Raw genomic sequence first — 13,659 nt, 5'->3', positions numbered from 1 at the left:
ATAATTGCGGTAACAAGCTGTGTCCAATAAGCTGACTCCAATGATAATTGAGGTAACACCGTTCAATGAGCTTATTACGAGACCAAGGATTCGTCACTCCTTGGGTGTCGTTTCCATAGTCTCTGTGCAGTATATGCTCCGACTGAGGCGAGTGATCTCACCGTGAAGGACACATTCTACGCCACGCTCCAGTCTGTGGTTGATCAGTGCCCCAGATGAGAAACTCTTCTAGTCTTGGGGGATTTCCATGCATCGACTAGAACTGATAGGGATGGTTATGAGACCTTTGTTGGTCCCCATGGGTCTGGAACTATGAACAAGAATCGCACCAAGTTCCTTGACCTTGCAGGAAGTCTTGGACTTAGCATGGCTGGTTCATGATTTCAGCGCCCACAAACTCATCGCTGGACTTGGTATTCCAACGCCGGTGGTGTGACAAAGGATAATGACCATGTGTTCGTTGATGGTCACTGGAGGATGATCCAGAACTGCAGGGTCTACCGGAATGCTCAGTTCCTCAATACCAACCACAGGCATGTGCTAGCAACTCTGAAGTTGTAGCTTAAATCTGGGAGAATGAAACCATCCCAGCCTAGGCTGGATGTTGGCAAGCTCAAGGATGAGAGGGCAGCCGAGGAGTTTGTGAACAGGCTGAGTGGAGATTTGGGGAGTCTGGGTGCTTTGTGGAATCCTGAAGAGTTGCGGAGTGTCTTCAAGACCACCATCCTTGATGTTGTCGGTGGGTGTCTTGGAACTCACCGTAGGGTGAAGAAGAATTTTGTCTCTCAAGGGACACTGGATAGCAATGACCAGTCACAGGTCCAAGCTGAATGGCAGAGCTGAGCTTTTCAGGGAGTTGAGGCGTAAAACTGTATGCGCGCTGAGAGTGGACAAGGAGAGGCCTATGTGCGAGGAATCTGTGAGGGGGGTAGAGCATCACCTGAAGTCAAGTGATTCTTGTCCTGCTTACTGGGGAATTTGTGCATTGCGTTCCTCCAAGCCCATCCCTCGGTGTACTGCAGTTAGAGCAGAGGGTGGTTGGCTCTTGACAGAGGAGTCCGAAGTGAAGGCCCGCTGGGCCGGGTACTTTGAGCGGCTGTACCAGGCTGATCCACCAGCTATCGTGTTGGATGTCAGGGGTGTTACTATCCCTATTGTCGACCCTCCAATCAACAGTGGTCCACCTTCGTTTGTGGAAACACAGGCTGCAGTGAACCAGTTGAAATGGGGTAAAGTTCCAGGGATCTGTGGCATCCATGCTGAACTTCTCAAGGCTGTTGGAAATGTTGTACTCATGTCGTTGCATGCAGTTCTGTTCTCTGTCTGGAACCCAGGCATCATCCCAACTAACTTGAAGAGGGGCCTTGTTGTCCCTCTCTGGAAAGGGAAGGGTGATTGCCAGGACTGCAACAACTTTTGAGGGGTGACGTTGCTCTTCGCGCCAGGCAAGGTCTTTGCTCAGATAATTCTTGATAGCGTTCGCCATCATCTGCTTGAGCATCAGCACCCAGAGCAGACAGGCTTTATACCAAAGAGGTCAACGATTGACGGTATCCTTACTCTTCGGGTCCTCGCTGAACATAGATGAGAGTTTCAGCAGTTGCAGCTTGCAGCCCATGTTGATCTCTGCAAAGCATTCCATTCAGTGCATTGGAATGCCTTCTGGAGGATTCTTGGTCTTCATGGGGTGTCACCAGAACTATAATCTGGCACTGAGAGTGCTGTGAGATGTGGTGGTACAATCTCTGACTTATTTTCAGTTGTTACTGGAGTTCGTCAGGGGTTCTGGCCCCCACACTTTTCAGCGCTTGTATGGATTGGATTCTGGGAAGGATGATGGAAAGATCAAGCTGCGGTGCATCGTTTGGGAATGTCAAGATCTCTGACCTTGATTTTGCAGATGATGCAATCTCCTTTGCGGAGACTCTGGATATCCTTTTGGGGGCCCTGGAGGTGCTGAATGAGGAGTCAGAGCCACTGGGATTACGGGTTTCCTGGGTCAAAACTAAGATCCAGGCTTTCAATGACATCTTGGATGCTGCTATCTTGTCTGTACCTGTTTGTGGTGAGGATGTTGAGGTCACGGAGAGATTCCCTTCCCTTGGCAATGAGATTAATTTCCCTTGGCAGTGATATTTGTATCTCTGCTGGCTGTGAGCTACAGGTCAATCGACGTCTGGGTCAGGCCAAGGGAGTCATGGATTCACTGAATCATGGGGTGTGGCACTGTCGGTACCTGTGCAGGAGGATGAAGATCCGAATCTTCAGGTCCTTGTTGTTTGCAGTGTTGCTCTGTGGATGTGAGACTTGGATTGCGACCAGGGATCTGAGACGGAGACTTAATTCCTTTGGTACCAGGTCTCTTCGGAGAATCCTTGGTGATCGCTGGTCAGACTTTGTGTCCAATGAAGAGACTCAAATGAGATTTCTTATCCTGCATAGTCTGTGAGTGTGAACTGCAGCTGTATGGACATGTGGCACATTTTCCTGATGATGATCCTGCTCACCAGGTTCTCTCAGCGAGGGAGCCTCGTGTGTGGAGAAGGCCAATGGGCCGACTACATGCAATGTGGTTGCAGCAGGTTGATCGGCATCTCAAGGAGATGGGGATGGGCCAGGCCTCTGCCTGGGGGATGGCCAGATGGAGGCCCCTGGAGTACCGGCGGAGAGTGGACGCAGCAACGCGCTGCTCCGGTGCATGCTCCCATATCTGACCTAACCAGAACCCCCCCCGCCGGTAGACCCCCTTAATAAGTGCAGATTTTGATGCGGTCAATACACTTTGGTCCATCATGAGTGATGAAAGTTGTGGTCAAGTTTCATCAAAATTGTGCGTGTGGTTTCAGAGGAACAGCAAATACCTATTTTAGGGGGTCAACCCCCCCCCCCCCCGGTATACCCTCTTAATGAGCACAGATTTTGAAGCGGTCAATACACTTTGGTAGGTTTTGGTCAAGTTTCAACAAAATCATGTGTGTAGTTTCGGAGAAGAGAGCAAATACCTATTTTGGGGAGTTCAAATCCCATTCCCCCACCCCCCATAGACCCCTTAACGAGTGCATATTTTGATGTGGTCGATAAACCTTCGTTCGGCATCAGATATGATGCTTGTGGCCAAGTTTCCTCAAAATTGTGTGTTTGGTTCAAGTGATGATGACTGAAGTGTTTCTGGACTGACTGACACTCACTCACTCATCTACAGACACTGCCCGATCACATAAGCACACCTGACTAAAGTCCAGGTGAGCTAAAATTGATACATTTTTCCCTTTTTATAGGGAAAAATGTATCCTTTTGCCTGAATGCCCTTACGCCCCTCCCCCACGACGAGTCGTGTGAATGAAGGATGGCGTGATGGATCAGCATTTGCCCTTACAGTAGTTGTCAGCAGTCAAGATGGTGTCCATGATGTATAGATCACAGACAGAAACCATTGGCTTGGACTTCCTCCAGCTCGATTCATTACAGATGATACACATCGACCGTGATACCAGTTTCAGAAACATTGAAGCTCGAGATGCATCTGCGAAGAGCAGACCTCTCCATGTTTGTTCATCTCACTGTTTGTGCTTGCAGTTCCGTACCAACCTCAGCCTTTTGGTTTGCTTCTCTCTTGTGGTTCTTGAGCAGCTTGCATAAATGTCAATCAAGAGGACTTTGTGCTAATGTACGTCTAACTCTTCTCGGGGTTACATGGAACCTGCACCTGTATTTAAACGAAGGTCGTCGGCAAGATCACCACTTGACAACCATCACCATGGGAAAGAACAAAACCCCTCGAGGTTTAAATTTTTATTGGAACGTTTTGGTTTTATTCTTCAATAGTATCACTGCCTGTACCTAAGAAGTTTTACATGGTGATGACACTTTCTTATTGTTTTTGATGTGTTCCATGGAAACCTGTCAACATGTGATGTAGTTCATTTACAGATATGACGAGAACGGCACACGGTAGAGCGCACGCCTCCACCATGCCGATTAGTTTACATTTTGTATCCCACCGATAGGCCAGATCTGTATCCGGACCTGAGTCGAATCAAATTGGCTTGTTTTCATCACCTGACCAAGTGATCCACAGCTTTTTGAAATATCATGCAAGATATCGTTTTTAGTCATATCTCTCTCTCAATGGTGAAGAATCACTTAAAAATGAAAGGAATCCGGATCTTCACCAAAATCTAATCAATTAGGCCTTGTCACACACCCAACCTCTGCACCAAATTTAATCGGAATCCGTCACAACTATTTGAGATATCCTGTTCACACAGGCAGACATACAGAGACATGACATGGGTGAAAACATAGCCTCCATCCACCTTCGGTGGCGTAGGTAATAAAAATGTGGCTATCCCTTCAGCATTTTCACCACTTCTACGATTACTCATAGGTCTCAGCAAACACCCTCCCCCCCTCCTTCTCCTCCTCCAAAATTGCCTCCTTCTCCTCTTCCTCCAACTACTACTACTACTACTACTACTACTACTACTACTACTACTACTACTACTACTACTACTACCCATTCTCTGCCATCTTAGCAAACACCACTGCCACAACCTACCACTCCTCCACCATCATAATTATCCACAACAACAGGGCTCGAAGAGAGCTGTGATAACGTTTCACGTACCTCCCCATTTTAACACTCCAGCATGCTTACCTCAACAACATTTTACGACGAGACCATTGACAATTGTGCAAGTTACTTGGCGAGTCTATAATAGGCAAAGATTTATTTTCACAAACATTCCTTTTTGCGACAAGGCATTTAGGTTTGGGTGAAGAGCACTGCACTAAGAAAACCACTCCAAACCAGGTTAACAAAGAAAAACCATAAATGGGGAAGTGGGGGGGGGAGAAAGAAAGAGTATGACAAGGCAACGCAAAGTGGACAAAGCACAACTGAATGATATACTGGGGAACGTGCATCGTAAAAGAAAGCCAGACACAACATGCAAGATTTAGGAAGCAATGGAAGCAGTTTTTACAATATGGAAGAAAGCAAGCAAAGGGGAAACTACCCTTCTTTAACACGTCGTACCTTCTCAGCACTCCAACGGTCAGCTTCCGGCTATAGGGGCAGACACAGACAAGCGAGTGTGCTTAACGCGGCTCGATGGGGTCCCTTGGCAAAGAGGTGTTGAATATAGGGAGGAGAGTAGGGGAGGGAATGTGGATGAGGTCCAAATGAAGGCGTGAGGACAATTGGGAAATTAACAAACAGGAGGAAGATGACAAACTAGAAAGGAGAGGGGAAGAGGTGGGAATAGCAGGAGAAAGCAGAATGGAAAACGAGGTGGAAGAAGCGAAACCATAATTGGGGGAGAAGAGGAAGAAAATTAGATGAAACAGAGGGCTGTAAGTGGGAAAGAGGAGAGGGATGGGGGAGGAGAGAAGTGAGCAGTGTTCAAATGAAATTGGACAATGTGGAAGGGAAAATGAATGGAGTTTAAAAAAATTAAACAAAGGAAAGGATGATGGGCAGAGGCCGCTCGCTCGCTAAGGGAGGAATGCGGACCGAATGCGGCCAAGGTTGAAGAACATGCAAAAGTAATGTGATGAATGATTGAGCCACCACTTGAATCAAAATAAAAGTTTAGGAGTTCAATTTTAAAAGGGCATTACTAAATTGCAAAGTAGTGCTCCATTTCCTGATACACACACACACATCACGTGCTTCATAATTGAGGATGATCGTTTCGTTTTTAGTAGATTATCCCGAGTAGATTAAATAAAAGCTTCGTCAACTCACAACTACCATCTACTGTGACGACGACCATGAACTCACAATTACCATTCAGCACTTTTGAGACTTTGCTTCCGAGTGAAACGAGCTACAGAAGAGATAGATCGATCGAATGATCCGATCGATCGCCGATCCTGAAGAATGGCTCGTTATGGTGCACCGAGGTAGTCTAATAACCGAACACCAATCTCCTGAACATCTCCAAACTTTGCTCTAGATTGTCATGTGATTACCGACGACAACATTTCCCTTGCAGTAAACACCCGGTAGGATTTGAGTAAGTGCCGAGTCAAAGTTAATGTCCGGTTTGCCGTGACGCACAACGGCGTTTTAACAGCAACACCCAGTGCAGCTCAAAGTTTCAGACTGACCAGATAAAACTTGCACATTTGGCACAGAATGGGGAAAACTCCCCCCCCCCCCCCAAGACAAACGATTGCAGCATCATTCGAACTCCACACTCACTGTGATAAACCGCAAGCCCTGCAATGGAGTTCACGTTGGAGGAGCAGTTTTGGCTGAGTGATCAGGTGTCATCATTATTTAAACGCAAGATCCAATCAAATGAAATACAGTATTAACTAAAAACAAGAAGAGTAAAACCTGCGTTCATGCCCATTGTCATCTTTATCTTCTTTTGTATGCAGCACAAGGCTGTAGGGTAGCAATATTGGCCGAGGGCACGGCTGTGCCGCTGATGCAGTGCTCTCTTGGAGGTTCGGGCAAGGATTTGTAATTTTTTTCAGGTTGCCGGCGATAGCTCACCTATTCTTGGTGAAGGACACCGTGGGATCTTTATCGTCCACCAACGAATGCCGGCAGAGGGAATGCCCAGTTTAACGTCCATCCGAGGGACGACACACACATTGATGAAACGCCCTGCCTGTGGAACACTGGGATGACAGTTTTTCGTTGCGTCGGGATTCAAACCCAGGCCAGGCAGCTTAGAGGTGAGTGTGCGTACCTCTGGGCCATCCTGCCATTGTCACACGAGTACACATCACGCATTACATCGACAACCCTGTCAATTATGGTCGTTAGACACAAAACCGGCATGGGACAACTGAACAACCTTTTTTTTTTAATCCCTATCCTTACAACCACAAGACATACATGGACGATGCAAAAAATTTCCTGGTACCTCATTACGCATGAGGTGCTCACATCCCAGGTATGCAGTTACTATAGTCTGTTGCAAATTCCTGTTCACCATCTGCATGGACTAAGAGGTCCTAACAGGTAGTTGAAGCAAGTAGATGTTCCCTGGATATAGTGTATTAATAAGGGGTGGGACTTTCAACTTCTCAAGTCCCATCTGCAGTCAGTTCATGAAATAACTGGGCCTAAAAGCTTCCCTCTGCCAACGGACGGTGATGCTTTTATTGTTGACATTAAAGGTAGTCATAGTAACCTTTTCAAGTCCCATCAGTAAACAAAGGGTTGAAGCACTTTTGTGTTGTATTTACAAGTTTTTTTTTTGTTTAAACTTGCAATGTGTGGAATGTAAAAAGGTGTTGAATACATCATCACCTGCCCCTCTCCTCCCCCCTTTAAAAATAAATATATTACAAGAAATAAATCAAGAAAGTAGAAGTGCACATTCTCCCCTGATATTCGGTAACAAATGCTGCCTTACCAAGCAGGCACCCGAGAACATCGAAGGGTCATTGGTCAATTTAGCACCGACTTACAAAAAACCCACCATCTAAATACCAAGTCATGGCCATTCCATGCCAAATCAGGATGCAATTCATGGAGGATGAGGAGGAAAAAGGGATGAAGGTTGGAAATTATTGTCATCACTATGCATTTCATTGATCTCCAGAAAAAAAAAACAATGGGTGGGGAGGAGGATGAAGTGGAGGGTCATATGTGAGGCGTGGGGTACTGAAAGAAGATAGGGAAAAAGAAAAAGCTGGAATGGAGGCTTTTGACTCGCTTATGCAATTAACAAATCCCAACTCTTACCTTCCCTTTGTGAGAGTCCTGCAGCCAATGCCGCAACCGAATAAGACAGCTCTCCTGCAATGGAGTGAGTGCTCCAAGGTAACGCTGGATGTAGTCTGCCTCTAGTTTGTCTGTGAACACAAAATATGCCAAAAAAACCCCACCAAAACTAGGAAGATGATCTTTGTTGAAAATACATGTGTTTCTCCCATCAAAACTCAGACTCAGCACAAGCAGGAGAGTTTAAAAATAAATTAAAGTTCAATTGGGATTCCTAATTGTAATTTCTCCAAGTCATCCCCCTCCCCCACCCCGAGCTTATGATTTAAGGAACACAGGTTCAAATGCCACATACCCTACGTGCTTGTCCATCTGTATAATAATACACTAGGGGTACAGTTTGTGCACCTGTCTCCCTTGGTGTCCTACTTCCTGCGCTCCTAACGTGGTCTCAGAGGCTTCACAGTGACTCTTTTGAACTTTTCCAGACTTGATTTTGGGACGTCATTTCAAGCAAAATGGCTCTTTCGGATGTGGAGAGCACAAAGGAAGGGAGAAAGAGCCATCACCAAATAACGCACGCACGCACGCACGCACGCACGCACGCACGCACGCACGCACACACACACGCACACACACACACACACACACACACACACACACACACACACACACACACACACACACACACACACACACACACACACACACACACACACACACACACACACGCGACTTGAATGGGGTGGCATTTGTGCAGTTGTTGAATCAATTCTGGTCGGGGATATTTGAGCGGATAAAGGCAAGACACATGGGCATGCGCTTTCACATAATCAGCCAATCACTTTGGTTTTAACAATGTGGAGAGTTTGTAAAAGAAGCAACGCAAATCAAACATGATAGAACAATGACGTCATTTGAAGAAGTCAGTGAAGGTCTTTTTTGAAAATCGCAAAGAAGCCAGAGAGTGGCCGATCCATGCGCATCGATGAATGAGATCGACAGAGCGTTAATCGAAGCATGCAAACATCCGCGGAAAGCGAGGAGAAGCCGACCTTTTGGGCATCAGCACTTTGTCGGAGCAACAGGTCGAAGTGCTCGTCCTGCTCTTTTGCTCTGACAAAAGGGTGAACACCCGAAACGTCAGCTCTTCTCCTCGCTTTCCATGGCAGATTGTATACCACGTTCAACGTTCTGTCGATTCCATCCGTCGTTCTGCCTGTCCGCCGGTGCAGATCTACACTCGCCGTAACCAGCAAGACGAGTTGTTCAATCTTCGTGCATCGTCAGGCGGGATGGACGAACTTACAGATGCCACGCTCTGGTTATAAAATGGAAAATAAATAAATAATATTAGTTTAAAGCTGACAAACACAACGGAACAGTGCCGAGGTGTTTACACGTACATCCATTCCACTCGTACACCGTGGTTATAAGTAAGTGGTCCACATCGACTGATGACAAAGCGCTTTACAAGCAAGCAGGAAAAACGTTGGGGAACCTCTAACTTATTGTAAAAATGTAAATCTCATGAGCTAGCAAGATTAAAAAAAATTTTTTCCCATAAAACCTTTACGGCACGGGAGTTGTGGAAAGCAAAAATCAATTGCACGTGGAACGATTCTGCCGAGGTGATGCTGTACAAAATGGCGGTCAGTGTACACAAGGGTGCATTCGGTCAGTCGATGGCATTTCCATCGCGCCGACACGCATTCGGCTAAAGGATCAAAAGTCTTGTTAGCAATAGCAAGAGTGGCAAAATTTTGAATTCCCATTTTGTTTTATTTTAAACAAACAAAACGCGTCGGTTAACAAAGCATCGCTACATCACAAGTCACCCGATCGTCACGATCATCACGAACAATGCTCACCATCTGGCGTCATGGCGAGGATGTCTGATGAAGTGGCGTCAGTCGAGCCACAAGGAAGCGGTTCACCGGTACCACTATTATTACAGTCTTTCAAGCTCGGCACAGCTGAAGCATCCGCCAAACTCGTGGCCGCCTTGACGCTCACGATACTCTGAGAAGAGACGCTGTCGATGGTGAGCCTTCGGGGTGCCAAAACCTCCTCGGGATCCTTGGCGGTGGGAGTCGTGCATGGTGGTTCCCAGCGGGGGATGTGTGTAACACCAGAGTCGATGAGTTCCTTGAGGTAAAACTCAATCACCTCCTTGCCCTGGATCGTGGAACAGATTTGACAATGTCAGGTTGATCAAGGAGACTGCTTAGGCAGCACCAACGCTCTGCACAGAGTATGGTCCCATTTGATGGAATGGATGTTGATCAATCCCCTTTGCCCTTCTATCATCAAGCCAATGTTTCAAAAATTCTTTCAAAAGAAACATGATGATCATCACGAGCCTGCTGTTTCGATGTACTCTTTTTTTGACAATGTTTACGATGTACTCTTTTTTTTTTTTTTTTTTTTTTTAAGGGTCATCAAATTGATATATCTTTTCACAGTTGTAGCTAATTAAATGACTGAAAACAATTATTCATATTTACTATTCTCGGCCAACAATGGGATGTACCAAACAAGTAAAGTGATTCATGAAAGAAAGAGGAAGGGAGGATGACAGGAAACAAAAGAAAGAGGTTAGAGTGGGGAGAGAAGAGAATGAGGCTTGGAGGACATTGGAATAAAATTGAACGGGGACGGGGACGAGGGGGGATATCGGTTTGTATGAAACATAAAGGTGAGTGTGGGGAGGGGGAATGAATTAGTGAGGGGTCGCGTTCAGTCGGATGTGTATAACAAAGAAAAAGATAGTCCCTAACTTCTATGCTGATACGATAAAGATTTTATGCAACACAGTCACTTATATCAACAAGAAAAAGAGCAATCAGAGATTGCACACTGTTGCCAGGACTTGTGTGGTGTTTGTGTGCTGGTGTGTTATGTAATTAAGAGACATAACTAGAACTGCCACTTTATAACTGCCGGCAGTGATGACCGGGTACCAAGACGTCCCGCTTTGATCAGACACCTGACCCTGACCCATGACGTTTATTATTATTCAAATTAATTTAGGATGGGGTTAAAACAAATTCAATTCAAATCAAACAGAAGACCAAATAGGTACAGTCCTGCACTGGAGCAATCGGAAGGAGCACGAACGAGCGAAAAGCAAAGATGAAGTCATTAGGAGGAACCTGGATAGGATTTGGGTTTCAGCTGAGACTCTCTACCCACAAACTCGTCCACGCGCAGCCAAGTGAGCCTTGTTCAAAATTAAATTAAAAAAAAAAATTATCAAAAAGAACCCAGATTTTAAAAAGTTAAATAATTCTGGCCGTCACACCACGCGTCCGATCAGGTTGAAATTTAAAACATACATTCCCCAGCACTACCAGATCGTAATTGTGAAGTTTCATGTCAATTGATCAAGCAGTTCAAGAGAAATAATTTACTTTATAGATCTTCGTTCAATCCAATATGGCTGCCAGACCATGTGACTTATCATTTATTCATGAATACCCTGGTATCCCCAAGGCGTGGGAAACATTTTTGTGAAGTTTCTCCTCGATCTGTCCTGCCCTTCTGGAGAAGAAGATTTTTTTATAGGTTTTAGGAAAAATCCAACATGGCTGCCAAACTATGTGACCTATGACGTCATATGTGTGAACCTTTAGTTCCTCATGGATAGGCGGTCAAACACGTAAGACTGTCACCTCGAACTGTTCAGCCATTTCAAAGATTTTTGAAGGTTAAAAAAAACAAAAAAAAATAAACAACATGGCTGCCGAATCACGTGGCTGATGACGTCATTAATGTTTTTCTTTCTACGGAGCATTTTATCCTCATCAGATGTAGTGTTCTACATATGTAATTTTGATGTCATAATGAAGGCACTTGCCATGTGCCAAGTTTCAAATTTTTTCCTTCGTGTAGTTTCGGAGATAGATGTCCAATTTTTTCCCCGTTTTTCCAACATGGCTGCCACGCCACGTGACTCATGATATCATAATTATCAATAAAACATTCTACATGAGCAATTCCTCAGATGGTGAAAATTTTGTCTCAATCCAACAAGCGGTTGTGGACAAACAAACAAACGGACCCAAATGCAATACCCTCTCCTCTGGTGAGGGTAACTATGGGGTGGGGTACCCTGGTTAATTTCTCCATTCCTATATAGATCATCTTCGAAAGTAAACCAGCAGTAAACTACCTCAACATTAACTTACATTGATCTTGCATCACCTCGAGTCCTCGCCAAGTGATTCGCAACCTTGTTGGGTGTGTGGACCCCTTTACGAACCGCCAACAATTTTGCAGACCTCCATGTACAACTATGATTGTGACGTATTATGATGACAAAATAACAACACAAGCAGGATGAACCACAGCCTTCCACAAATTGTCATTTGTTGCATGTAGCGAGTCACAGGATGACATCATTTGGTTGTGTGCGGAGGCTAATGCTACCCCCCCCCCACCCTCCAACTCCCGTTGATGCCCACAGATGGCTGAAGGTCTGCACCACCAATCTTAATTTCTGGGAACCACAGGTGTAAATAGAATAGGAGGGTGTATGTGTGTGGAAGGATAGAAAGCGGTTAACAAGCCTCAACAAGCTTGTCAATTCCTTGAGGTATAACTCTGGGATTACACACAGGGCACCAATTATCAACACCGTCCATGCAGCAAAAAGTCTCAGTACTGGCCTTGCCAATCTGCTCTGAACAAGGAGATTTAAAGAAAGGAGGCCATTTGTGGTTCTCTCCCAGACGGAGAGAAGAGGAAAGGCTTATCCATTTAACCAGAATCGGACAATTCTGAGGCCTTGACATTATCCACACCACAGCACTCCCGATCACCGCAGGTTGCGCTAATTTCCAGCGATACCAGCTCACCCCAAACAAACAACGGATTTGAGCACGGTACGAGCAAACAATGGCCTACCAATCTCAAGGATCTCGAACTCGAACGACCTAAATGCAAATTGGATGCCAGGCTTTCCATTGCCATCTGAAGGACAGATTTCTCCGAGATACGGCGGCCAGTGCTGGCGCTGAATTAGAAGAGCAGTTTTTAGTTAGATATGCCAATTCTGAAGAGGCATTGTCATGCTTAAAGAGAAACCAAGACCAACCTTATTGATGTTCGCCGTGTACTGCTTCATTGCCACCTTTTCCACCGTGCTTTCAAAGCCAAAGAACGACTTGATGTCCAGACTCGCAGTTTGCTCGAAGCATGTCCAATCGTCATTCTCGGGGTGAACCTTTGGGGGGGGGATTTTTAAAGAGGGACAGAAGGAGAACAAACAGATGAAATGCACACTCTCTCACACTCCAATTGACCTCTCTAGGTATGCAATTGGCAATCCGGAGCATATAATGACTCCAGGATGACGTAAAGGGTGAAAATGAATAAACATTACAAAGAAGTTGACAATCAAAAGAATGTCTTGCAGAAAGGATTTTGATTTGATGTACCATAGTCTTTACAGAGGGTTGGTGTTGCCAAAGTAGTTTCTTGGCAAGGGTTACACTGGGTGGTTTGCCATTGCCTTCCATTGTTGTATGTTCGTGCTCTATCCTTTTAAATGCTGAACGCCAAGCAAGGAAAAAGCACGTACCATTTATAAAGTCTTTGGTATAACTTGGCCAAGATTTGAACCACCGACCTTCACAGACCAGAATACCCCCACCACCCCCCCCCCTGCCAAAGCAATTGATAAACAGATGACCGCAGCAACAAAGGTCAAGGCAGAGAAATATCCTCGCTAATGGCTGCAGATGAAAAACCCTAAAAAACATTTAAAAAAAATTAAATAACTCAAATGACGCACAATTTGCTGTGCTGCAGTAAAAAAAAAAAAGCCACCCACGTGGACAAAACCCGAGCAGCCGTGGCAAGTGGACGGGAGAGGTACAAAGATAATTCGCAGCCTTTCACTGCCTGAGCACACGCATGGGCGGTCCGCCGGCACGTTAGGCGATCGATGAGCGTCCACAGCGAAG

General features: G+C 45.5%; 1 protein-coding gene across 3 annotated transcripts in view; it reads right to left on the bottom strand.

The window, feature by feature from the left end:
* SEC14L1 (SEC14 like lipid binding 1) overlaps nt 1-13,659 on the bottom strand; it is a 58,115-nt gene that overhangs the window by 27,431 nt on the left and 17,025 nt on the right. For 2 of the 3 annotated variants that reach the window (XM_085856414.1, XM_085856416.1), the window contains exons 5-8: nt 12,789-12,917; nt 9,562-9,868; nt 7,712-7,821; nt 5,039-5,068 (exon numbers count right to left, since the gene is read on the bottom strand). In XM_085856414.1, coding sequence (XP_085712540.1) covers nt 5,039-5,068; nt 7,712-7,821; nt 9,562-9,868; nt 12,789-12,917 — 576 coding nt within the window. The remainder of the gene's footprint in view (nt 1-5,038; nt 5,069-7,711; nt 7,822-9,561; nt 9,869-12,788; nt 12,918-13,659) is intronic. The other variant, XM_085856415.1, reaches the window with a different exon arrangement.

Source organism: Eptatretus burgeri, chromosome 15 (assembly GCF_056783735.1).
Source record: "Eptatretus burgeri isolate ZD-2024b chromosome 15, Ebu_testis_v1, whole genome shotgun sequence".
In the NCBI taxonomy this organism is placed as follows: Eukaryota; Metazoa; Chordata; class Myxini; order Myxiniformes; family Myxinidae; genus Eptatretus; species Eptatretus burgeri.
Note: the sequence above shows the minus strand (reverse complement) of the source record. Positions and strands in the feature narration are given on the sequence as shown.